The sequence below is a fragment of the Symphalangus syndactylus genome, chromosome 2, assembly GCF_028878055.3.
Source record: "Symphalangus syndactylus isolate Jambi chromosome 2, NHGRI_mSymSyn1-v2.1_pri, whole genome shotgun sequence".
In the NCBI taxonomy this organism is placed as follows: domain Eukaryota; kingdom Metazoa; phylum Chordata; class Mammalia; order Primates; family Hylobatidae; genus Symphalangus; species Symphalangus syndactylus.
The window spans coordinates 66,972,190-66,999,519 of record NC_072424.2 but is presented as its reverse complement, the minus strand read 5'-3'; the positions used below and the strand labels follow the sequence as shown (position 1 = coordinate 66,999,519).

Sequence of the window (27,330 nt, the reverse complement as noted above, 5' to 3'; positions counted from 1 at the left end):
CACGGAGTTCTCTGGGTAACAAAGGGTATGAAGAATGATGGGAAGGGCATTCCAGACAGTTGGGACATCGGGAGCAAAGCATAGAGATGTAATTGACAACGGCAAGAAGTTGGGGGCAGAGTGGGAGCTGAGAGTGGGAAAGTGAGTGGGAGCCTTATTATGGGCCTTATATGCCCAACTTCCACGGATTTTACTTTGAGGATGAAGGGTTTTAAGAGGGGAAGTGACATAATTGTGATTTTCATTCCATGGTGTTGGTGGGATGGTTGGATTAGAGAAGGATAAGACCAGAGGCAGGAAAGCCTGCTGCCTCCCATATGCTAAGTAATGACACCTGAGGCAGGGGGCATAGGGATGGAGAGGGCAAGACAGCAGGGGCGGGGCAGGGGGCGTTGAGAAGGAGGTCAGCCAGGACTGGCCGCCTGACTGCTGTGGGCAGGGTCCCAGTTGGCCTTTCATGGCCTTTATGCACATCAGAAAAATGTAGCCCTATGAGCAGATACATGTTTAAGAAGAGCTACAGCCAGTGTTCTCAGTGTCCCTGGAAGACGGTGTGAGAGACGCGGGGCGGGGGGTGGGGGTGCCAAGGACAACATCTGGGTGTTTTGCACTACATACAAGGACTTATTTTCTTGGCTGTTACAAATGCCGAGAAAGCAAGATCATTTTCATTAGCCAGTTTCTGCTTCCTTGTAAAAATTAAGTTCTCTGTCTTCTCAGATGAAATAGTCAGCAAGGTGAAGTGTAACTTATCAGATGCTCGGCCATTAGCTGAGTGAGCCTTCCAGCAGACCTCCCTCATCACAAACCTCCATCCCTGCTCTAGCTCACCTCCAAGAAAGTTCTGACACCTCTTTTGGGAAAACATCCATGCACAGACTAAGAACTAGAACAAGCAGACATCAAGAAGAAGTCTCATAGGTTGGAATTTGTCATTTTATCCAAAATAAAAGTGGGTGTTCAACAAATGTACACTCTATGTTCAGTTCAAAAAGCTGTCTCGAATGTCATCCTGTATCATCTTAACTTGGTACATGCCTATCCTGTCTTCATAACCTCCTGGGGCTCATTCAATAAATATTTATTGTGCACCAACTTTGTGCAAGTTCCATGTTAACTTCTATATGAGCAGACGATAAGCTCAGACCTTCCACATCTAAGCCAATTTCCTGGCAGTGGGAGGCAAATCTTCCAATGTGATGCTGTGGCCAGCCTTGCTTCCAACCCTGGAGCCAGAACCCCTGGCTCTGACTTCTGGCTCCTTCACTTTTACAAGTTATTTAAAGTCTTTGTGTCTCAGTTTCCTACATATAAAATGGGGATAATGACGAGGCCTACTTCATAGGGTTGTTTTGAGGAATAACCTGAGTTAACACATGGAACAGGAGTTAGCATAGTAACTCGCACATAGGAAGTGCTCAAGCAGTGTTAGATTTTCCTATTATTTGTTCTGTGTAATACATCATTTCAAGATTAATAATCATACCCTCAGATGGTGAAAAGATGCCAATGATGTGAAAAATATTCCATGATATAATTTGAGTTTAAAAGAAAGTTTCAAACAGTGTAATTCTCCAAGAATTATAAGAAAATACAGATGCAGAATGGCAGAGGTTACTTCTGAGTTATATTCATCTTCTCCTTTATGATTAATCTATTTTCTAAATTTTTTTACATGGGCATGTAAACAGGAAAAAAAAATATTTAATAATATTAAACAATAATGAAAAAGACTATAACTGTATCCTATTCATCCGTCTTCTCTTGGCTAGAATCCAGGCTTCATGAAGGCAAAGGCAGTGGCATCTCAGAATTTGACAAACCTCCTTTCGTCAGTGTCTGGTTCCATTTCAGGCTGGCCCAAAGTCAAAGTAAGAGCTGGGCCCAGCTTTTTTCCATTCCAACCTCCTCTTTCATTCCCTCCTGTCTCCCTTTTTAGGTGCCCATCTAGGGGGCTGATTCCTTCCTTCATTCAACTAACAGGTATTGAGGGTCCACAGGGATCCAGCACTGTGCAAGGGACTGCATGCGAAGAGAACTTTGTCCCTGGTGTCCTTCGGCCTCATGCTGCCCATCAACTGTGATGGCCCATCGCCCAAAGCGCATGCCACTCCCCAGTCTTAGCTCTGCCCACGCCTGCAGAGCGCACACCTGTCTCTGCTCCATTTTCTACAGATGACATAATCCCTGTGCATCTGTTCTGATGTGTCCCTGTGCATCAGTCAAGTCCTGGCAGAAAGCAGCATTGCCTTCGAAAGGGCTTAACTCATGATGATTCAATAAAAGGACAATTCAAAGAGATGTGGGCAGAGTTCGGTGATCCAGTCAGGCATGTTGATGCCCCCAAGGACTAGGAATAGCAAGAAGCCAGGACTACCCCTCAACTAGAAGGGGAAATATTACTATTATTGGAGCTTATTGAAGATACTGTGATTATCTGCAATCACAGAGTAACACAGGCATTGCTAGTCCTGGCATCAAAGCCGGGAGAGAATGAGGAATAAATACCCTGACCTCTTTCTTCCTCCTCCTCCTCCTCTCTCATCTCCTGTCGGTGCCCATTTAGCTGAAATCATGAGCCAAAGAACGAGGATGCTCAAGTGATGCAGTTCTCCTAGCAATGTGTTACTCTCCATAATGATGGTTTTATGGTGGATCAAAGTTAAAATGTACACATCCTTAAGAGCCTTCTAAAAGAATGGCATCCATTTCAGGCCTGGGTAGACCAGTGGGGGAGATATTTTAGCTCAGACCTCTTCAAATTAGGCCTTCTGAATAATGAATCCTCCAGTTTCTACTGTAGGTATTTGGAAAATGCTCAACAAGAGGCTAAATGAATGCATTGAATCTTTGTAGTTTTTTCTTCTTCTTTTACATTTTATTCTGGATAGATTTGAAGCAAATCTGGAGGGAGAGGGGTGCTTGGTGGATTTGAGTACCTACACTGTCTCTACAATGTCTTTACTTTTTATGTTCATAGTAGGCCTCAAAGACAAAGACGAGAAGTACATGAAGATGCCCACAAGCAAGTCAGGTATGGCCATAAGCACATGCACACTGTTCTGCAGATGTTTCTTCCCTGAACCTCAACTGTGGTGATTTTCAGCAGGGCCCCTCCCTGACCCCTCCCCAAGGATCAGAAAGTGGAGGGTGGGGGACCAGAGGAAGGGTAGCCTGAAAGGAGACGGCAGTCGGGGGTGGGGGGGTGGCTCCTGGATGGAGCTGGTGAGAGAGGATGTCCGCGGCAATGGGAGCTGGTGTTCCTCCTCTTGACAAGCCCGGCTTCCTCCCTTATATCTGTAAGCAGCTCGCTGGTTCCAGTTCTTTCCCTGGGCCACCTCCTTTGCTGCCAGCACGGTAATTCCTCACTTTAGAAGGACACTTCCTGGTGGGTTCAGAAATGGCAATGGCTCCTCCCATTTGTGTACCAGTTTCTAGTTTGAGGAGTACTTCCAGATTGGGTGTGGTGGCTCACGCCTGTAATACCAGCACTTTGGGCGGCCTAGGTGGGAGAATTGCTTGCAGGCCAGGGCTTTGAGGCCAGCCTGGATAACATAGTGGGACCCCCATCTCTACAGAAAATTTAAAAATTAACTGGACTCAGTTGCATGTACCTGTAGTCCCAGCTACTTGGGAGGCTGAGATGGGAGGATCACTTGAGTCCAGGATCACTCGAGCCCTGGAGTTTGAGGCTGAAGTGAGCTCATGATAGGTCACTGCACTCCAGCTTGGATGACAGAGCAAGACCCTGTCTCTAAAAATAAATAAATAAATAAATCATATAAAATAAAGAGGGGATAACTAAAAATATACATCTGTATATACTTGTATACAAGAAACTCTGGTCAGATAGACAAGAAACCAGTAAGAGCAACACCTGGCCAGGTGCGGTGGCTCACATCTTTAATTCCAGCACTTTGGGAGGCTGAGGTGGGTGGATCACTTGAGGCCAGGAGTTTGAGACTAACCTGGCCAACATGGCAAATCCCCTGTCTCTACTAAAAATATAAAACTTAGCCAGGCGTGGTGGCAGGCGCCTGTAATCCCAACTACTTGGGAGGCTGAGGCATGAGAATCACTTGAATCTGGGAGGTGGAGGTTGCAGTGAGCCGAGATCACACCACTGCACTCCAGCCTGGGTGACACAGTGAGACTCTGTCTCAAAAAAAAAAAAAAAAAAAAAAAAAGCGAAACACCTGTGGATGAGGGCTGGGGGGTGGAGGCAGAAGTGGGAGGCTGAGTCTTCACTACATTTCTTCTTTTAAAAAATTGTCAACTGCTAAAAGTATGTTACCAATCGAGAAAAAGAGAAAATAAATACAAATGACCCCAGGTGCGATTCAGAAGCAGCAGCAGGAGTAGCCACCTTCCATGCAAACAGGATGGTCAGCATTTCCCTCGAGGGCAAGGTCCCGCTCCCTCCACAGTGGGCCAACAGAGATCAGGGGACCAGGCTCGGACCATACTCACCGGCTCTCCCATCCAGCTCAAAACCCCTCAAAAGGCTGAGGCACTTTAAGGGAATTTGGGCTATTAATAACAAGACTAGAACCAGCTATTTTCAGTCTTGGTTACACATTAAAATCATCTGGGAAGCTTTAAAAATACCAGGCCCTATTCCCAGACAGTCCAAATCAGCATCTCTGAGGTGGGTCCTGGGCATCAGTATTTTTTTTTTTTTTGGGACGGGGTCTTGCTCTGTTGCCCAGGCTGGAGTGCAGTGGTGCCGTCTTGGCTGACTGCAAGCTCTGCCTCCTGGGTTCACACCATTCTCCTGCCTCAGCCTCCCGAGTAGCTGGGACCACAGGCGCCTGCCACCACACTGGCTAATTTTTTGTGTTTTTAGTAGAGACGGGGTTTCACCGTGTTAGCCAGGATGGTCTCAATCTCCTGACCTCGTGATCTGCCTGCCTCGGACTCCCAAAGTGCTGGGATTACAGGCGTGAGCCACCGCACCCGGCCCAGGCATCAGTATTTTTAAAGCTCCACAGTCATGATCAAAGCCAATGTCTTAGACCTTCTGGGTTAGTTCATTTATCCAGAAAGATGGAGAAAGGAAGAGGGGATGTCCAATAGCTTAAAAGAAGAAATAGCACACCCCATCACACCTATCAAGATCAAGTCAGAATGCAAGTTACTTTTTATTTGTCTTGGTTGGAATATATACATCAGCCTGGTTTCTTCCCCGTTGGCAGCCCAATTCTGAGACGAAGCCCTGACATCACCAAATCGCCTCTGACAAAGTCAGAACAGCTTCTGAGGATAGATGACCATGATTTCAGCATGAGGCCTGGCTTCGGAGGTATGGGATATGTGCTCTCGGGGTGTCCTCTTTCTTCTGGTCCTCTGTCTGTGGGCAGGAAATTAGCCAAGGGACAGCACAGCTTTGCTCTCCGCTGACCCGGTCTGCCCCGGCTGTGCTTGGCTGACAAGACATCAAGCCCACAGTACATTTTGAGCATCTGTCTTGCCCTGCCCTGGGTTCTGCTGAACACAGTCTCAGGAGGCATCTGCTGCTGGGTGGCTGCTGCCCTTCTAGGATGGCTCACGATGAGGGAGGCCAGCAGCCGGCTGTAGGAAGGGCAGGGGGAACACAGGGCAGCTGCAGCCCAATGCGGCCTCCTAAAAATACTTGGAAATAATAAACTTGGACTAAATTTGTTGTCATCTGGGAGCTGGCAGACAGAGTTCAGGGTACATATCTTACGGCAGAATGTGGTCTGCTCATTTTAATTAAATGAAAATAGCTTGAGAGAATAATGATTTAGTGCAGAAGAATAGCAAAGCCCTATGAAGCTTCGCCTGCAGCTGCTGGGTTTCAGCCTTCTTAATGTCAAGAATTTTTCATCCTTATGGGGTTTATTTTCCTCGAAAAAAATATTCATTTTAAAAATCATTCTCGGCCGGGCATGGTGGCTCACACCTGAAATCCTAGTATTTTGGGATTTCATCTGCCCTGGCTGAGGTGCGCAGATTGCCTGAGGTCAGGAGTTCGAGACCAGCCTGGGTAACATGGTAAAACTCTGTCTCTACTAAAAATACAAAAATTAGCCAGCTGTGGTGGTGTGCACCTGTAGTCCCAGCTATTCAGGAGGCTGAGGCAGGAGAATCCCTTGACCCCAGGAGGCGGAGGTTGCAGTGAACTGAGATCACACCACTGTACTCCAGCCTGGGCAACAGAGTGAGACTCTGTCTCCAAAAAAAAAAAAGAAAAAAAGAAAAAAGAAAAAAAGAAAAAAGAAATAATTCCCTTGCCATTTATTTCTTCCAGTCACTTTTACCCAAAGAATAAATAGGCTGTAGAAGAGAGTCTCTATGCAGTCCCTAATCCACCATTGTTGAACCCAAACCCACCTTTTTACTCCAAATGATTCAGTGTGCTCCATGCCTGCCCTTCATCCTCAGAGCAGGGAAGAAAGGGGGCAGGAATTGATTCCTTTATATACTTCCTTACTCTTTATCACTATTGAGTCTGTACGGCCCAGAAATAACAAAAAATCTAATGTTTCAGGGCCATCCTTAAAACAGGCATCCTGTCTTCCCTGGAAGCTACTCCATCATGTTGCAAAGATGCAGATCTGTGGGTTTGGCAAATGACCTGAATATGACTTTTGTTCTGAGTGCCTATTACCAAACAATGCCTTTCTCATGGCCAGACAAGAGACACTGGCTTCCAGGATGAAAGAGGGTGCAAAACCAGAAGGCAAATATAGAGAATAATGTGGGTGACCTCATGCTAAGAAGTCAGTTACTCTTAGATCAGACCCAGCTTTTGACCTAGGTCTTCATCATACCTTCCAATGAGCATATATAACCAAGAAAGGATGCTTTCAAACTTCTGTTGGAATATTTCAGAAAGCCAGCCTATGATTGCTGCTTTTATCTCTGGTTTGACTTCAGGTTGCCATGACCAAACCTCCAAATCTGATATGACATTGAGGTTCCAGGAGAAATGCTCCTTTTGCCTACTTCCTCCATAGTAAAATTTCAAGTAAAAGCAGTGAATGCTCTTGTCATGCTCTGTCCCCAGGCCCTGCCATTCCTGTTGGTGTGGATGTGCAGGTGGAGAGTTTGGATAGCATCTCAGAGGTTGACATGGTAAGTGCTTCTCTGACCAGGGCCGTGGCAGAGGGATTCACAAAGCCAGTCCAGGGCCAGGAGCTCCACGCACCTGAATTCACTTAGTCTCACAACTGCCCTGGGTGGTGGGAATCCCCACACTACTTTTACAGATGGCTCAAGAAGATTTGCCCAAAGCCACTCAATTGATATGAAACAGAGCCAGATAACAAGCTTAACCTTTCCCACTCCAGTGGCCAGGCCCTTGCCACTGGGATGCATTTTCTGGACAAAAGCTCTCAAATGTAAGCAGCAGGGCCCAAGTTTGCAGCTGCCAAGTAGTCAAACACATCTTATTCCTGTGGATTCTGTACCTGGCTGTGGAAATGCAAAAGAAGCAAGAGTGTCCTTTCCCGTAGCCTGCTCCCTTTTTGGTGGGTTCAGATAAAAAGTGCAACATTCTCCAACTCCTTGACTTACAGGATGTTTTAGGGACCTAGCTTAGTTTGGGTCCCCCAAAAAGCAGACCTGAGACGAGCAGTCACAAGCATAAGTATAAGCAGTTTATTTGGAAAGTGATCCTGGGAAACATCAGAACAGAGTGGGGAAGGGAGAGAGGAAGAGAAGGAAGCAAAGAGGGCTGTGCTATCAAACCAGTTACTATAGAACTGGTATAGAACTCAGTTATAGAACCATAGAACTCAGTGCCACTGGAGTACTCTGGGAGTCAGTGAAGAACACACTTCAGGGTTATCCCAACTCAGGGGTGTGGGAGCTGGGGTATTTATCCACTGCCTTCTCTCTGGTTAAGTGCTGCTTGCAGGTATTAACTTTCTGGCACTTGTGGCTTGAGTCGCACATGGTGGCAGTAGCAGCCCCTCAAGTGTAGAGTGAATGCCAGGGGCTTGAGGCAGGGCCAGGCACACTTACACTGTCTGCTCCAGGCTTCTCACTGAGTTCCACGCTGTGCCCCACCCCCGCCCCCTGCAGCGTTCTCTTCCTCCTAGTGCAGCAAACTCCGGAGACTAGAAGCAAGACCTCTCTTGGTTCGGTTTCATTCCCCAGCCAAGTGATGGCTCCATAGGGGCTACAGAATCCACATCTCAGTGGGTTTGTGTGTGTCTGGGGTTCCCTCTCTGCCCCTCTGCCCCCAGGACTTTACAATGACCCTCTACCTGAGGCACTACTGGAAGGACGAGAGGCTGTCTTTTCCAAGCACCAACAACCTCAGCATGACATTTGATGGCCGGCTGGTCAAGAAGATCTGGGTCCCTGACATGTTTTTCGTTCACTCCAAACGCTCCTTCATCCACGACACCACCACAGACAACGTCATGTTGCGGGTCCAGCCCGATGGGAAAGTGCTCTACAGTCTCAGGTAGGAAGAAAGGCAGATCATTCATATTAACTAAGAAAAGCATTGGTTTCACCACAGCAATTTGGGTTTTTGGCTCTGAATGTCTACTCTCTAACTTTTCAGTAGCTGCCAGCTTCTCAACATCAAGGAAAACTAACTTTATACATGAGTAGAAATTTTAAAGAATTATTCAGTCTTGAAAATACCTTTGGGGCAATTTCTCAAACTGATACTATTCTATGTGTTATATTTCAATAACAAACAAGTCTATTTCTCTAGTAGGAGTCAGAGAAATAATGTGTTATCAAGGACTTACCTCTTACAATCCCTCCGATTCCCATTTTTGGGAACATTTTAGAACTTTGATTAAAAAAAAGTTCTTCTGCTTCATCTGGCCACCACAGGCATGTTTTCTCTCCTTTCTCTCCATAGTGTCCTACTTGAGAAACTATGGGGATCCCCAGCTATGTTATGACTTGACATGCCATTCTGAACGTCACTTTTTAAATATAACGAATAAAATCTTCTCACCAGTTCAGACACTTTAAAAACGTGTAATTGCTCATGAAGCGCTGGCCTGGGGAAGCTTTCCTTAAACACAGCTCCACGGTGTGGTTTTCAGGCTGCACAGGAACTTTAGAAACTCATGGCACTCAAGGCACATGGAGATGAGCAGCAGGCCTTCACAGAGAAGGGATGTGGTCACTTGCTGTGGTCTGCTCCTCTTGTGCTGTGTGGACGGTCCATTCCAGTTTCACAGACTTTGCTTTGGCTTCCATGCTGTTGAATGGTAAAGATGAATCCACACATCAGTGTATAAGTAGAGGATTCATGGATGCTTGCACAGTAGACCTATAGACCTATTGAGTCAGAGATTGCAATGTTGAAGCTGACTTTCTGTCCCCGTTCCCCAAAGGAATATTTATGATGATCCCTCCATACTCATTCTGGCCTGGAACCTAAGTAATTAGGTACCTGACACAGAGTGGGGTTATGGGGTTTTCATCTTTAAGGCTTAAAATGCTTCCTCTCGTAAGAACTACTCAGGCGGGTTCAGGATGTGCAACCCCTCTCCCAAGCCATGTTGAGCTGGTTGTCCCTGAAGTCCTCATTTCTGAGGCAGGTCTTTTCTTTTTTCTTTTCTTTACTTCTTTTCTTTCTCTCATCTTTCTTCCTTCCTTCCTTCCTTCTTCCCTCCCTCCCTTCCCTTCCCCTTCCTTCCTTCCTTTCTTCCTTCCTTCCTTCCTTCCTTCTTTCTGTCTTCTGTCTTCTTTTCTTTATTTCTTTTCTTTTTTTATTTACAGAATTTTGCTCTGTTGCCCAGGCTGGAGTGCACTGGCGTGATTGTGGTTTACTGCAGCCTCAACCTCCCAGGCCCAAGCAATAAACTGACCTCAGGCTCCCAAGTGGCTGGGACCAAAGGCGTGTGTCACTATGCCCAGCTAATTTTTTAAAAAATTATTTTTGTAAAGACAGAATGTCCCTATGTTGCTCAGGCTAGTCTTGAACTCCTGAGCTCAAGCTGTCCTCCCACCTTGGCCTCCCAAAGTGCTGGGATTACAGGTGTGAGCCACCACACCTGGCCCACTGAGACACGTTTTCAAGGCATCTTAAGGCTCAAAAACTACCAACACAACAACACAACTCAATAGCACCACCAAGGCTACAGAGTACTAGACCATAACATATGTGACCATTGGTATGCTAGTAAATGTTTAACAATTGGTTACCTGGGGGAAAAGTATGCATACCTATGTGTATATAAGTTTATTGTAAACATCACTAACATAAAGGATGTATAATGCTCTTTATTATAAATTACATATATTTATAACTTGAGCATGATTTCCTAGTTCTTGGAAAAACCACTATGAGTTTTTATAATTCTATCATCAACAAACGAATGTAGATCTGATGAATGTTGCTTGATATTTTCTTTTCCATTAGTAAGACAAAAGTGAAACAATGAAGAACTATATAGAAACTTTACTCATTCATCAAAGACATAAGCAGCTTCTTTGCTGAATTGGATGATAGCTTTCAAATACTGAAATATGTCCTCAATATTTTGTACTGCTCACAATGTAATGATAATAGGCATAACACCCTTTTAGGCTTAATCTGCCTTAAGTCTAGACAATCAACAAAACAATAAATCAAGCCCTGATTTGTAGTGTTTGCTGATTTCTGTAGTATAAATACTCCCATCCTGGCTGATTTCAAGCTCCCACCTGATGTCACTAAATGCAGAATTAGGAAGAAATTCATGGCAGCACACCATTATGCAGTGTTTCCACCATACAGATGCAGTAAGTGTAAATGGCTTCAAGAATATACATAATAATTAAAGGTAGTGAAATCATTAGGAAGTGATGAGTATTTTTTACTTTTGTTTTCACAAGATAAGTCTGGTAATAGTGAATTATCTCAGCTTTTGTTTGTCTGAAAAAGACTATCTCTCCTTTATATTCAAAATAATTTTGCTGGATATAATATTCTTGGACGACAGTTTTTTTTCTTTGAGCATTTTGAAAATATTCTTCTACTTCCTCCTGGTCAGCATGGTTTCCATTGGGAAGTCTGTTGCCAGACAAATTGGAGCTTTTTTTTTGGAAAATGGTTGTTTTATGTGTAAGTTATATGGACAGAAGCATCAACTCAGGGTGGGAAGACCCATTCTGGTGATGTCTGTAATTCTGAAAACAGCTGTTCCTGTACCAACTAACAGAAAGAGGAGGAGTATTCAGTCCCCTTGTTCGTAGCAAAACATTTCCTTCATTGGGCATTCCATGTCCCTAAAGTTAGCTCCAAGTGTCCCCAAAGTTAGTTCTTAGCTTATTTCATGTTGATGATGCCATTGGGCACCGTTGTGAGATGATGTACCCATAGAAAAGGAAACCCACCCATTAGGCATCCGAGTCAGCTGCCAGCCTGACCCCACCTCGACCCCTGCACTCTAACATTCCCTGTTTATCAGGATTTCCAGGAGACATAAGACCACCCAGCTGATGGCAATCAAAAATGCCTCATAGATGGAATACAACCATTCCACCCTCAAAGTAGTAGGAAGAAATGAGGCAAATATTTGAAAAATTCCATCTCAAGAATGCTCTTTTCCTTGAAATTTCCATTTAAATTAAAAGTGATTTTTCTTTTTTTACCATGAATTATTCATATAATTTCCACAACTTTTGCGTAGCAAATATTGCATGGTCGAAGGAAAAGGAGTCCATTCAGCACCAGCGAACAAATGTTAATCATGTCCTGCTGTGAAATTCCCCACTGGATAGGAGGCTTTTCACTATGAAGAATGATCTGTATGTGTTTGGCTTTTGATGCAGAAGCCTCTTTCCCAGTGTAAATTCTGAAATAAAATCACTCAATGCCAGCAAGTGCTTGCCTATTAACACAATAAGACCTTTCAGTGTTTTTCCATTACTTTGATCTCCAAGGAATTATCCACTAACAACACATATGTCCACTAGTAGATACTATTATCAATATAAAAATATCAACATCGTTAAAGAAAAAGTGCCAAGCTTGGCAACTGGGGTAAGTATACACCATATTGTATATGATATTGAATATCAATAAAATCAATAAAAGAACAAAAGAACTGGAATTTATCTGAAACAGGAGAACAATATATGGTCCTAGGGCTCCTTTTAAGACACCATATCATGTAAGTTTTTATTTCACATTATTATATTGATTGAGACCATTGCTTCTTTAAAATGCTTGAATGTGATAAGAGTTAGTAGAGACATTCTATTTGCCTCACACTGACCCTTGGGTTAAACATAAATGCCTAAGAGTACTCCAGTGAGGGTATCAGTCATAAGCTACTTATCCAAACCCTGACACATTGCTTATGAAGTATGAGAAGAGGCATTTATCATATTGGAAGGAAGCAGAGGCCTTTTCCATTTGTTTTATCATTTTGCACTTGTCTTTTGCAGGCTCTGAATAAATCGATTTTGTCTTTTTGGCCCTAGGGTTACAGTAACTGCTATGTGCAACATGGACTTCAGCCGATTTCCCTTGGACACACAAACGTGCTCTCTTGAAATTGAAAGCTGTGAGTAGACTTGTCCCCAGGCATCAGCACACAGCTCCTGATAATTCTCAACACCTCTAACTCTCAGCTGCAGGAACAGTGTGTGTTCCTTGTTCATGAGTAGACTTTTTTTTTTTTTTTTTGAGACGGAGTCTGACACTGTCGCCTGGGCTGGAATGCAGTGGCACAGTCTCTGCTCACTGCAACCTCTGCCTCCCAGGTTCAAGCGATTCTCCTGCTTCAGCCTCCCAAGTAGCTGGGATTACAGGCACCTGCTACTATGCCTGGCTAATTTTTTGTATTTTTAGTAGACAGGGTTCACTATGTTGGCCAGACTGGTGTTGAACGCCTGACCTCGTGATCCACCTGCTGGGATTACAGGCGTGAGCCACCACGCCTGGCCTTCGTGACTATACTTTTAAAGTAATGTGTTAGATTGAAGCTAGGTCTAGGGTAATTTTAAATATCAGGAACAAATTCGAAACTAAAACCTTCATTGCTATAACTGATCTTTTTAATGACCTGTGGCAATGGTTTTAAAGTTTGTTCTATTGAATCAGGGTAACTGCTTGGGGAAGGGAAGTAGAGGGCTAAGTGAATGTGGGTCTCCTTCCAAGCCCTTTGCCCAACACACACACACACACACACACACACACACACACACACACACACGAGTTCATCCAGAGAGCTCATTTTTGATGTTTTATTGCTCTTCTAAATGTAATTTCTGCTGAAGAAAGGATTTCCTGGCCAAAACAAGTTTGACAACAGTTGCCCTAGGGAACTGCCACTGTGAGTTCGTGTGGTGGTTGAGACGTTCAGGCACAACAAGGAATTTCAGGAAGCTTGCACACACACAGACATCCTGGAAAAACTGAAAACTAGGCGCTATGACACCACAGGTGCAGTCAACAAAAGAAAAAATACGCAAATTGGACTACATGAAAATTGTCAATTTTGTGCATCGACATTATCAACAGAGTAAAAAGGCAACCCACAAATGGGAGAATATATTGATAAATCATCTATCTGATAAAGGATTGACATCCAGAATATAAAGAGAACAGCTAAAACTCAACAACAATAGAAAATCTGCTTAAAAAAATGAACAGGCCTGGCGCGGTGGCTCACGCTTGTAATCCCAGCACTTTGGGAGGCCAAGGCGGGCGGATCACGAGGTCAGGAGATGGAGACCACGGTGAAACCCCGTCTCTACTAAAAAAAAATACGAAAAATTAGCCGGGCGTGGTGGTGGGCGCCTGTAGTTCCAGCTACTCAGAGAGGCTGAGGCAGGAGAATGGCATGAACCCGGGAGGCGGAGCTTGCAGTGAGCCGAGATTGCGCCACTGCACTCCAGCCTGGGCGACAGAGCGAGATGGTGTCTCAACAAAAAAAAAAAAAAAATGAACAAAAGACTTGAATAGACATTTCTCCAAAGAAGGTATACAAATTGTCAGGAAGCACATGAAAAGATGTTCAACATCACTAATCATTAGGAAAATGCAAACCAAAACTACAATGAGTTATACTTACTGGGATGAATACTGTCAACAAAACAGAAAACAATTCTAGGGAGGATGTGAACAAATTAGAACCCCTATCCTTTGTGGGTAGTAATGTATGATGGTGCAGCCACTGGGGAAAACAGCTCCTCAAAAAATTAAAAAATGACTGGGCACGCTTGCTCACACCTGTAATCCCAGCACTGTGGGTGCTGGGGTAAGAGGATCACTTGAGCCCAGAAGTTGAAGACCAGTCTGGGCAACATAGCAAGACCCTGTCTCTACAAAAAATACAAAAATGTGCCGGGCATGGTGGCTGGCACCTGTGGTCCCAGCTACTCGGGAGGCTGAGGCAGGAGAATCACTTGAGCCCAAGAGCCTGAGGCTGCAGTGAGCTGTGATTGCACCACTGCACTCCAGCTTGGGTGAAAAAGCAAGACCCCCGTCTCTAAAAAAAAAAAAAGAAAACATATGATTCAGCAAATCCATTTCTGGGTAAATAACCAAAAGAATGGAAAGCAGGGTCTTGAAAAGGTACTTGTACACTCATATTTATAGCAGTTTTATTCACAATTGCTAAAACATGAAAACAACCCAAGTGTCCATCAATGGATGAATGGATACACAGAATGTAGTATCTGCATACAGTGGAACAGTGTTCAGCCTTAAAAAACAAGGATTTCCAATACATGCTACAGCATGAATGAAACTTGAGGGCAGTGTGCTAAGTGAAATCAGCCAATCGCAAAAGACAAATACTTTATGATGTCACTTTTAAGAGGTACTTAGCATAGTCAAAATTATAGAGACAGAAAGCAGAATGGTGGTTGCCAGAGGCTGGGGAGAGGGGAAACAGGGATGAGGCGTTGTTATTAAATGGGTATGGAGCTTCAGTTTGGGAAGAGGAAAAGAGTTCCAGAGATGGGTGGTGGTATGACCATCATAATGGTTGTATTTATGTAGTAATGTAGTACAACATAAATACTACATGAAAAATTTAAAATGCTGTGCATCAAAACATTATCAACAGAGTAAATGCAACCCACGAATGGGAGAATATACATTGGCAAATGATATATCCAACCACAAGAATGGTTGTATTTATGTAGTAATTTTCTTTTTTTAATTGTTATTATACTTTAGGTTTTAGGGTACATGTGCACAATGTGCAGGTTTGTTACATATGTATCCAGGTGCCATGTTGATTTCCTGCACCCATTAACTCGTCATTTAGCATTAGGTATATCTCCTAATGCTGTCCCTCCCCCCTCCCCCAACCCCACAACAGTCCCCGGAGTGTGATGTTCCCCTTCCTGTGTCCATGAGTTCTCATTGTTCAATTCCCACCTATGAGTGAGAACATGTGGTGTTTGGTTTTTTGTCCTTGCAATAGTTTACTGAGAATGATGTTTTCCAGTTTCGTCCATGTCCCTACGAAGGACATGAACTCATCATTTTTTATGGCTGCATAGTATTCCCTGGTGTATATGTGCCACATTTTCTTAATCCAGTCTATCGTTGTTGGACATTTGGGTTGGTTCCAACTCTTTGCTATTGTGAATAGTGCCGCAATAAACATACGTGTGCATGTGTCTTTATAGCAGCATGATTTATAGTCCTTTGGGTATATACCCAGTAATAGGATGGCTGGGTCAAATGGTATTTCTAGTTCTAGACCCCTGAGGAATCGCCACACTGACTTCCACAGTGGTTGAACTAGTTTACAGTCCCACCAACAGTGTAAAAGTGTTCCTATTTCTCCATATCCTCTCCAGCACCTGTTGTTTCCTGATTTTTTAATGATGGCCATTCTAACTGGTGTGAGATGGTATCTCATTGTGGTTTTGATTTGCATTTCTCTGATGGCCAGTGATGATGAGCATTTCTTCATGTGTTTTTTGGCTGCATAAATGTCTTCTTTTGAGAAGTGTCTGTTCATGTCCTTTGCCCACTTTTTGATGGGGGGGTTGTTTGTTTTTTTCTTGTAAATTTGTTTGAGTTCATTGTAGATTCTGGATATTAGCCCTTTGTCAGATGAGTAGGTTGCAAAAATTTTCCCCCATTCTGTAGGTTGCCTGTTCACTCTGATGGTAGTTTCTTTTGCTGTGCAGAAGCTCTTTAGTTTAATTAGATCCCATTTGTCAATTTTGGCTTTCATTGCCATTGCTTTTGGTGTTTTAGACATGAAATCCTAGCCCACGCCTATGTCCTGAATGGTATTGCCTAGGTTTTCTTGTAGGATTTTAATGGTTTTAGGTCTAACATTTAAGTCTTTAATCTGTCTTGAATTAATTTTTGTATAAGGTGTAAGGAAGGGATCCAGTTTCAGCTTTCTACATATGGCTAGCCAGTTTTCCCAGCACCATTTATTAAATAGGGAATCCTTTCCCCATTGCTTGTTTTTGTCAGGTTTGTCAAAGATCAGATAGTTGTAGATATGCGGCATCATTTCTGAGGGCTCTGTTCTGTTCCATTGATCTATGTCTCTGTTTTGGTACCAGTACCATGCTGTTTCGGTTACTGTAGCCTTATAGTATAGTTTGAAGTCAGGTAGCATGATGCCTCCAGCTTTGTTCTTTTGGCTTAGGATTGACTTGGCGATGCGGGCTCTTTTTTGGTTCCATATGAACTTTAAAGTAGTTTTTTCCAATTCTGTGAAGAAAGTCATTGGTAGCTTGATGGGGATGGCATTGAATCTATAAATTACCTTGGGCAGTATGGCCATTTTCACGATATTGATTCTTCCAACCCATGAGCATGGAATGTTCTTCCATTTGTTTATATCCTCTTTTATTTCATTGAGCAGTGGTTTGTAGTTCTCCTTGAAGAGGTCCTTCACATCCCTTGTAAGTTGGATTCCTAGGTATTTTATTCTCTTTGAAGCAATTGTGAATGGGAGTTCACTCATGATTTGGCTCTCTGTTTGTGATTGGTGTACAAGAATGCTTGTGATTTTTGCACATTGATTTTGTATCCTGAGACTTTGCTGAAGTTGCTAATCAGCTTAAGGAGATTTTGGGCTGAGACAATGGGGTTTCATGTAATATAATTTTCATCATATTTATCATGCATCATAAATACAACACTAAGAATGTAGTGCAATACCACTGAAGTTACACTAAAGAATGGTTAAGATGGTAAATTTTATGTTATGTGTATTTTAACACAACACACACACACACACACACACCCAGAAACCAGGCCACAGAAAGAGCCAGGCTGAGGCAGTATAAAACGATCCGCATGCATCTCTGTCCCTCTACATATCCGCTCCGTTCTCCTCCCTGCCCAAACACTTTCTCTCACAGCACAGTGGACACCCCTGTGACTCCTACACTCCTCCTGAACACTGGCACTCCCTGGCAGTGTCAAAGCCCTAGTGAGGGTTCTCACTGGTCCAGGGCACTTTGTCAGCCAGTCTGGGCTTGTAGCAGTGGATCAGGTGTCCCTTGGCTCCAATCATCTGGGACCAAGGAGTGCAGGGATGTTGACATCACACACCGCTGGGGCCAAAGGGACAGCTGCGTAGGGCACTGAATGTGGGGAAAGGGTGTAATAAAACCCAGGACCAAGGGAGTGGCTACTTATTGCACAGTGGCTTTACCTCTGCCTTGTTATTCAACCCTCACAAGACCCTGAAGAGCAGGTTATTATCATTATACAAAGAAGGGACAGAGCTCGGTGGCAGAGCCAGACTGAAATACTGAGTTCATTGTCTCCAGAACTTAGTTTTCCCCACTATGCCTGGGCAGCTTCTGCCTCTATCTGGAATGTAGCCTTTTTTCAGGTTGTATCGGTCATGGCTCCACCAAATAAACAGAACCAGTAGGATATACAGAGTAGAGATTTATTGCAAGGAAGTGGCTAGCGGGATTGTGGGGGCTGGCTAAGAGTCCCACATCTGCAGGGCGGGCCATCAGGAGTGCCGGAGGGGCACTCTGGGGCAGGAGCGGATGCCACAGTCCACAGGTGGGATTTCTTCTTCCAGGAAGCCTCAGCTCTGCTCCTAAGGCCTTTCACCTGGTGGAATCAGGCCCACCCAGATTATCCAGGGAAATCCCCTTTAAGGTCCACTGGTTGTAGATATTAGTCACATCTACAAAACACTTTTACAGATTAGTGTTTGATTGTATAATTGGGTACCATAGCCAAGCCAGGTTGACACATGAAACTGACCATCACACAGGTCAAGTGTTAGAAAACAGGAATAAAATAGTCCCAGGGACCCCTGGAAGGAACTGTTCACACATGAACAGGCTGGACTGGCAGTGCCGTGAGGCTTCTCCTCAATTATGCTCAGGCTGGAGGTAGGTTTGTTCACTTGGAGTTCACCGGAAGCAGGTGAGGGAAGGGGAAATGGTAGCACCAGAAAGGGTGATGATCATGGATTCACTTCGACTTTACCCTGAGTAGGAGTAACTAGAGTCCTACAGAGAAGGGACTTGTTCCACTCCCGTCTCTTTATGGATCTTTTCTTGCTAAAATGCAGCCTTTATTACCTGATAGTGTTTACAGGCACTTGCCATCAATTGATGAGTCACCACACTTTGAAAGAAGAAAGGAAAAGGCTAAATTACTCCCCATTTATAAGGCTGAGCCATGTGAAATTTTGCCAATATTTAACCATTTCTAACCTACAAATATAGAATTTTCATTTGATTTAACCTAATAAATGGCAGGCTGAATTGTAGGGTGAACCCTTTTTGCAGGAATTGTGAGCATTTGGGCTTGAGAACTTTGCTCTGATGACTTTTGGAAGAGTGGAGGTTTTTTTGGATATTGTTTTGTTTTGTTTAGACTGTGGTTTGTTTTTCAAACTATCATATCACAATCCCAGTAGTCGGTGTGGGAGGTCAGGACACAGCTTCTACATAGCCCCACAGACCATCCTGTCTTGCCACCACCTTGTCTGATGCTGGCCCCTGTCTTTTCAGATGCCTATACAGAAGATGACCTCATGCTGTACTGGAAAAAAGGCAACGACTCCTTAAAGACAGATGAACGGATCTCACTCTCCCAGTTCCTCATTCAAGAATTCCATACCACCACCAAGCTGGCTTTCTACAGCAGCACAGGTAAGTGTAGAGTGAGGGCTGAGAGTCAGGGCAGGCTTCAGCTTGGTCTCCAAGGTTCACCCACTATTATAGGAAAGGTTTGAATTGGTCGTCAAGTAAGCAGTGTCACTTATATTTGAAACTAAAGACAGAGGCTGTGTGCAGTGGCTCATGTCCCAGCATTTTGGGAGGCCAAGGTGGATGGATTGCTTGAGCTTAGGAGTTCAAGACAAGCCTGGCCAACATGGCGAAACTCAGTCTCTACTAAAAATACAAAAATTAGCCAAGTGTGGTGGCACATGCCTGTAGTCCCAGCTACCTGGAAGGCTGAGGTGGGAGATCCCTTGAGCCCTGGAGTTGGAGGTTACAGTGAGCCGAGATCACACCACTGCACTGCAGCCTGGGTGACAGAGTGAGACCCTGCCTCAAAAAAAAAAAAAAAAAAAAAAAAAAGAAAAGAAACTAAAGACAGAAATCCTAAGTGAAGTCTAGTGGGTAGCAAGCAGTGGGTGGAAGTGATTTTTTTGATACTACCCATGCTTCAGAGTAATAACCTAAAAAAATTAGTAAGAACTTAAAACATAAGCCATGTGAGTGGGTTTATTTGAGACAATCGCATTGCCAGCTTAGGAACTGGCATCTCAGCCATGAGCCCCCTCCTTGACAGCAGGAAACAAATACAATTCAGGTCTGCTGTTTTCAATTTACTTTCTCCCTGCTACAGCCAGCCCCGTGGGGTCGCTCCACTCTTAACCAGTCTGCTCTTGCTATGCTGCTTGCACAGCCTCTCCTGGTGACTCTTTTCTAAATCTCAGTGCAGGAACCACTGGTCAGTCCCCTGTGGACCCAGTTGTTCCTTTTTGAACCAAGGGTTGGGACAGGCTTACCCCCTCCTGTTGCCTGAGGGCATGCTCTGTGACCTTTCTCCTGGGAGCTTGCCTGCGCTAAATAGCTGAGGTTAACTTGCTTCATTTCTTGCCTTAAAAAAAAAAATAGGGATACAAGTGGGTTTTGATTACATCGATGAATTGTATAGTGGTGAAGTCTAGGATTTTTTTTTTTTTTTTTTTTGAGATAGAATCTCACTCTGTCGCCCAGGCTGGAGTGCAATGGCCAGGTCTGGGCTCACTACAACCTGTGCCTCCTGGGTTCAAGCAATTCTCCTGCCTCAGCCTCCCGAGTAGCTGGGATTACAGGCACCCACCACCCCGGATGGCTAATTTTTGTATTTTTAGTAGAGACGGGGTTTCACCATGTTGGCCAGGCTGGTCTTGAACTCTTGACCTCAAATGATTCGCCTGCCTCGGCCTCCCAAAGTGCTGGGGTTACAGGCATGAACCACCGCGCCCAGCTGAAGTCTAGGATTTTAGTACATCTGTCACCTGAGTGGTGTACATTGTACCCAATAGGTAGTTTTTCATCCCTCACTCTCCTCCCATCTTCCCCACTTCTGAGTCTCCAGTGTCCACTACACCACTCTGTATGCCTTTGTGTTCCCATAGCTTAGCTCCCACTTATAAGTGAGAACGTGTGGTGTCTGCTTTTCAATTCCTGAGTTATTTCACCTAGAATAACGGCCTCCAGTTCCATCCGAGTTACTGCAAAAGACATTATTTCATCTTTTTTTTTTTTATGGAAGAGTGGTATTCCATGGTGTATATATACCATATTCTCTTTATCCATTCATCTGTTGATGGGCACTTAGGTTGATTCCATATCTTTGCAATTGTGAATTGTGCTTCTTGCCTCTTTTTTGACCAGTCACCTTTCAGGATGATTTCGCTCAAATCTTCATGCAGTTTCTATGGCTAAAACTTGCGCAATTGACTGCACAGGGAAGCACATTCTTTTTAAGTACCCCATGGTCTTTCTAATCTGTAAGAGGGAGCACCAATATAGCACTGCAACCCAGCACATATTATCTCCTGTATCCATCACCCCAAAGTATTGGTCCCTTGGAGGAACCCTGTTCTTTTGACCCTCAGCATTCTGACAGTCCCTCTGCACTAGCTTGCTGGTAACCAGAGGCCTGTCCCATGCATTATAATAACCCAGGGTGCCAAGTTTCCAAGTTCATATTGCCAAGTCCCCATCCATTTTATTTTTAGTCCTAGGCATCTCCCGCATATAAGGCCTTTTCCTTTTTTTTTTTTTTTTTTTTTTCCATCATCCTCCCTTTCTCTTCCTCCATTCATGTTTTCCTTGTAAGGACACAAAAGAGGAGCTAAAATGTAGCTGGACCTGTGATTGTTCACTGTGTTTCTAAATACAATGTTGTGTTTAACTTCCTTTTTTAACTTAAAGCACATTTCTCCCCATAAAGAAATCTAAAGAGATTGTTTAAATCAGTGCTTCTCAAACTTTGACGTGCATATGAACTATGAACAAATTATATATATATATATATAAAATTATTTTTTTTTCCTAATAGAGACAGGGTCTCACTCTGTGGCTCAGGCTGGAGTGCAGTGGGCGATCATAGCTCACTGTAACCTTGAACTCCTGAGCTCAAGCGATCCTCCTGCCTTGGCCTCCCAAAGTGCTGGGATTACAGGCATGAGCCACCGCAGCTAGCCGAGAATATTGTTAAATGGACGTCCAATTAAGTAGGTTTGGGGTGGGGCCCAGGTATCTTCATTTATAACAAGCTCCCAGGTGATGGTGAGGTTGCTGAACCCTAGACCAGGTAATGAGAGTAACAGGAGTTTAAATGACCCAGGCGTGATGGTAGTTCATACCTGTAATCTCAGCATTTTGGGAGGCCGAAGTGGGTGGATGACTTGAAGCCAGGAGTTCGAGACCAGCCTGGTGAACATAGCAAGACCCAGTCTCTACCAAAAAAATTTAAAAATCAGCTGGGTGTAGTGGTACCAGCTACTTGGGAGGCTGAGGTGGGAGGATTGCTTGCACCCAGGAGTTCGAGGCTGCTGTGAGCCAAGATTGCACCACTGCACTCCAGCCTGGTGACAGAGTGATACCCTATCTTAAAAAAAGAAAGAAGCTTAAATGATCTTTTCAAGGGGTTCCCTTTGTAAATAGGACAAGGGCCAAAAGTTTCTTGAGATAGATTCACCCAGGTGGTATGTATTACTATGTAATCACTTTGTTCCACGATTTCTCTCACTTTCACCTTATAAAGACATGGTAAGAGTCTGTCGGAGTGTCTAAGGCGCTTACGATTTCCTGAATAAAATGTGTTTTGTGAAGGAGCCGTGATGTGTACTGTCTTTTATTTCTGTGTCCCCCAGGCTGGTACAACCGTCTGTACATTAATTTCACATTGCGTCGCCACATCTTCTTCTTCTTGCTCCAAACTTATTTCCCCGCTACGCTGATGGTCATGCTGTCCTGGGTGTCCTTCTGGATCGACCGCAGAGCCGTGCCTGCCAGAGTCCCCTTAGGTAAGGAATATCTCAAGTGCATATTCCAAGCATCTGCAAATATAGGTATTAACCATTCCTTCCAGATAAAACCATTCTTTTCAAATTGATTCTATATCCCTTTTGGCGTTATGACTTGGAAAATCTCAAGAGTTATTTATTTATAGTTAAAATCCTATAGTTAGGAATCTACGTAGCAAAATGCTTTCCAGGACTCTGCAGGTGCCCATCCAAACAGCCTACCTTTAGTCTTGTCAAAGCCGTGTTCCAGGGTGGGCGAGCCTGGTCTTTAGGTGCCTTCTTTGCTCACCTGCAAAATGAATCATATCCTACAACAGTGTTTCTCAAATGGTAGCTCAAGGGATTTTGTGATAGAATCTTTGTGGGAAATTGTTAAAAATGAAGGGTCCTGGGTCTCATCTGCATCTAATAGAATGAGAATCTCTGAGGGAGGACCAGGAACCTACATTTTTAACGAGCTCTCCCAGTAATTATTCTGTGCACTCAAGTCTGAGAATCCCTTCTCTATAAGCATTCCGCTTATGGCTATTTGCCATGAGCTCTTTTTCTCACCTTAAATATTATACTCATTTATACACACCACCATTGCTCAGACAGTTCAGGGGCTGCAGGGGAGAATGCAACCCACCATGTTTTAGTGAAACTGGATTGCAGCTGGCCCTTAAGATGACCCCAATCCCCTATGATTTGATGTTTGCCAAACAAATGTTCTGAAGCTTAATTTGAAATCCTGGGCAAATTTCCATGGACAGATGCCTTGTCCTCTAACAGTTGTTCCATAGTTTGAACAGTTACTGTGCTAAATAGATAAACACTGTAGATTTGTGAATCTGAGTTTTAAAATCTGTTTCCTATAAATGAAGTTAACGTTGTCATCCTTAGTGAAATTGACCCATAAGTCCTCAAGTGGACAATGCTGAATGGGCAGCTAGGTCCAGCATGGTGGTGGCTGCTGGCGGTGCCCTGACAGCTGTTGACACAGGCCCAGGACAACAGGACTGCACACCAAGAGCCAGGACATGATATTAAAATAAACCCCATGGGCTTTTTCCCCTTGATGGAGCAGTAGTTATAAGAAACATATATACCTGTTCATATATGCAACCTCTTACTTTTTAAAAATTGAATTGAAATAAATGTTTTAATGCCAAAATGTCTAGTGTTCTTTGTAGAACAATAGTGACACAGATACTACAATGAATACACAGGGTATGCAGAGGGGCGAAAGGGTAGCGATGCAGGGGGAGAGGAACAGGAAAAGCTTCATGAAAAGCTAAATCTTGAAAGACGTGTAGGTGTTTGCTAGACAGTGGAGCAGGAATGGAGACATTCTAGGTTGAGGGAGCAGCAGGGACAAATGAGCAGAGGCATGAAACCATCCCGTTTGGTGAAAGACAAGCAAACACTTGTTTCTCGTTCTTGTGTTTGCAGGTATCACGACGGTGCTGACCATGTCCACCATCATCACGGGTGTGAATGCCTCCATGCCGCGCGTCTCCTACATCAAGGCCGTGGACATCTACCTCTGGGTCAGCTTTGTGTTCGTGTTCCTCTCGGTGCTGGAGTATGCGGCCGTCAACTACCTGACCACTGTGCAGGAGAGGAAGGAACAGAAGCTGCGGGAGAAGGTGACTTTGCCATGCGCTTATAGTGTGTCTGGTCAGGATGGAGCCTGCTGTAGCTCTGGAACCTCAGGCAGGGCAGACCTTCTCTGTAAAGCAGGGCCATGATACCCTCTCCTGTGGCTACTTCGCAGGTTTGTTGTGAAGAGCAAACAAATTGGTGTATTTCAAGTCATTGTGAAATTTACTTTGGGTGACATCTTTCATTCATTGGAACATTGATTTTGCACCTACCACATACTTGGACCAGGTCTTAGTTAAGTGTTAGGGAACATCTTGGTGATGTTCATAGTTTAGTGAGGGAATCCTAGGAGAAAAATAAATGACAATTTAACATGGTGGAACAAATTATTTATGAACATAAATGTGCAATAAAAGAACTGTCCAGGTAAGAACTTTTCTCATTCTAGGAAATCTTCCTTCATGTATAACCTCATGCATCCTCCACCTTTTCCCAGGTTATCTTCCCTCCCACCTGACTCTCCTTTCCTCCTCCAGTGTGCAGCTCAATGGTTATTTCCCCAGCAAACTCTAACCATGTTACAGTAATCTATTCCCACAATGCCAATCCTCATCCCCATGACAAATGCACACATTCATGCACACACTTGTAATAATGTGATCTGTAAACATTTTTATCAAGGGCTCATAACAGCTTATGATCCCATGGAGAACAGGGTGATCTATGAATTATGAGCATTCTTGTTGGTCTTTGGTATGACATTATTTTATTTCTTAAGAGTCAGTATGTAGATTTTAGATCAGCAAAAATGGATACCAGGCTGGGCGCAGTGGCTCACGCCTGTAATCCCAGCACTTTGGGAAGCCGAGGCGGGTGGATCACCTGAGATCAGGAGTTTGAGACCAGTCTGGCCAACATGATGAAACCTCGTCTCTACTAAAAATAAAACAATAGCCTGGCATGGTGGTGTGCATCTGTAATCCTGGCTACTTGGGAGGCTGAGGCAGGAGAATCACTTGAACCCCAGAGGCAGAAGTTGCAGTGAGCTGAGATTGATCGTGCCATTGCACTCCAGCCTGGGCGACAAGAGTGAAACTCAAGTCCCAGAAAACAAACAAACAAACAAACAAACAAAACAGGATACCTACCCTCTTCCCAAACTGGGAATACCAGAAACCAGGCAACACCCTCCACTATGCAGTTCCTTTTGAAGGGCTTCTGAGAGATGATGCTGAGCTCACACCCCAACGTGTGTTTACTGTGTTTGCAGCTTCCCTGCACCAGTGGATTACCTCCGCCCCGCACTGTGATGCTGGATGGCAACTACAGTGATGGGGAGGTGAACGACCTGGACAACTACATGCCAGAGAATGGAGAGAAGCCCGACAGGATGATGGTGCAGCTGACCCTGGCCTCAGAGAGGAGCTCCCCACAGAGGAAAAGTCAGAGAAGCAGCTATGTGAGCATGAGAATCGACACCCACGCCATTGATAAATACTCCAGGATCATCTTTCCAGCGGCATACATTTTATTCAATTTAATATACTGGTCTATTTTCTCCTAGATGCTTGTAATTCTATAAATTTCACATTTCCATGGCATGCATTACAGAAATAACTGTATAATGAAAAAGTATTTAAGGATATGGTTTAAAAAAAAATCCCAGGACCCACCCATGTTTTCACTATCCCTTCTGCAGCTTTCCAAAGCTACATTGACAAGACACTTACTGGTTTAATTTGCACACTTATTAACCATCTATTGAATACACAGCATTATATTAGGTGCTGCAGGGAAATACGACACTGTAGCGACTGATGTTAGTTGTTACCCAGATCCCCTGGAAAAGCACACTACCAGTGTTGTGGGCACATTTAGTTCCACCCGTTAGACCCTTGATGCTATTCACATGAATATTTTCCTCGAGTGTCATTACATTCTTCAGGCTACGTGAACTTGGAAGCACCTACAGGCCATTTGCATGAAATTCACATGCACCTAAATCCTCACTTTGACAGAAACTCATGCTTCAGTTTATAACCTATTACCTATTTTGTATGCAACTCCACCTCCACATGTTTATTTTAATAAAAGGCAATGATAATATTCACATTATTTTTCTTGATATGCTGTGGTTCACAGGTTTTACCCCTTCACAAGAAAAGCTCTTTAGCTTGGCGCAATTGCTTCTGATTTTGGTGAAATTTTCCCTGGTAGGGAAACTTTGAAGATAAGAGTACACACATGCATTTTGTCTGTTGTGTCATAGAGGTAACTAGGCTAGAAAATTTGTGTTTAAATGTTCCCTATTTTATATACTCACCACTTCATGTATCTTCTTCTTGGAGCACGTCCTTGTTCAAAGAGAAGTCCTTTCTCAGTGATGTGATATCTTCACTGAGGAACTTGGGTAGAGAATGATTTCTTCTGCATAAACATTTCAAGGAAATACATAATTTGGGACTACTTGTAACTCGTTAGAATGAGAAATACTCACATGGTTTCTTAAGAGAAAAAGAACATCAGAAAGCAAAATAAATGGGAAGACATCACTGGACATCTGCATTTATACTCGAAATACCAGCATTTTCTATGGACCAGAAAACTGGCATCACGTAGACCACACAGCCCAGATACCAGGCAGAAGGATGGCCCAATGGCAACTGATGTCAGGGCATGGGGTAAAGGAGAGGGTTCTAATTTGATGTATCATTTAAAAACAGTTATTTATATTATATATCTACTATATAGATCAACCCCCACCAAACTTACCCAAACAGCATTTGTTTTATTTGAAACTCACTTTAATAAAGTGAATTATATACACAATAATGTCATTTTCATTTCAAAGTTAATTTGACTCATCACCAATACTAAATATTATGATATTTCTACATATGCAGAACTATATTCTAATTTGAAAAAACCTATTTGCATAAACCCTAATTACAATGTCATCTCCCATTATCTCCAATGAAAACTCACCAAAAGAAAGTTTTTTGGCAAGCTTGAGTAAACTTAAAAAGGATTTAGATGAAATAGTTAAATGTTAACTATTTAAGTTTTGTATTCTCATTTTACTTTTTTGAGACAGGGTCTCACTCTGTCACCCAGGCTGTAGTGCAGTGGTGCCATCTCAGCTCACTGCAACGTCTACCTCCCAGGCTCAAGTGATTCTCCCACCTCAGCCTTCTGCGTAGCTCGGGCTACAGGCATGCTCCACCACACACAGCTAATTTTTTAAAGTGTTTGTGGAGACAAGGTCTCATTATATTGCCCAGGCTGGTCTCAAACTCCTGAGCTCAATCAGTCCTCC

General features: G+C 43.7%; 1 protein-coding gene across 3 annotated transcripts in view; it reads left to right on the top strand.

Annotated features, from left to right (window-relative positions):
* Positions 1 to 26,843, top strand: part of GABRR1 (gamma-aminobutyric acid type A receptor subunit rho1) — a 38,836-nt gene extending 11,993 nt beyond the window's left edge. The window contains exons 2-10 of one of the 3 annotated variants that reach the window (XM_055258664.2): positions 2,984 to 3,034; positions 5,196 to 5,302; positions 7,031 to 7,098; positions 8,214 to 8,437; positions 12,412 to 12,494; positions 18,910 to 19,050; positions 22,278 to 22,430; positions 23,862 to 24,058; positions 25,285 to 26,843. In XM_055258664.2, coding sequence (XP_055114639.2) covers positions 2,984 to 3,034; positions 5,196 to 5,302; positions 7,031 to 7,098; positions 8,214 to 8,437; positions 12,412 to 12,494; positions 18,910 to 19,050; positions 22,278 to 22,430; positions 23,862 to 24,058; positions 25,285 to 25,578 — 1,318 coding nt within the window. In that variant the 3' untranslated portion in view covers positions 25,579 to 26,843. Of the gene's footprint in view, positions 1 to 2,980; positions 3,035 to 5,195; positions 5,303 to 7,030; positions 7,099 to 8,213; positions 8,438 to 12,411; positions 12,495 to 18,909; positions 19,051 to 22,277; positions 22,431 to 23,861; positions 24,059 to 25,284 lie in introns of all 3 variants that reach the window. The other 2 variants (XM_063619320.1, XM_055258673.2) reach the window with 2 other exon arrangements.
* The last annotated feature ends 487 nt before the right edge of the window (positions 26,844 to 27,330 follow it).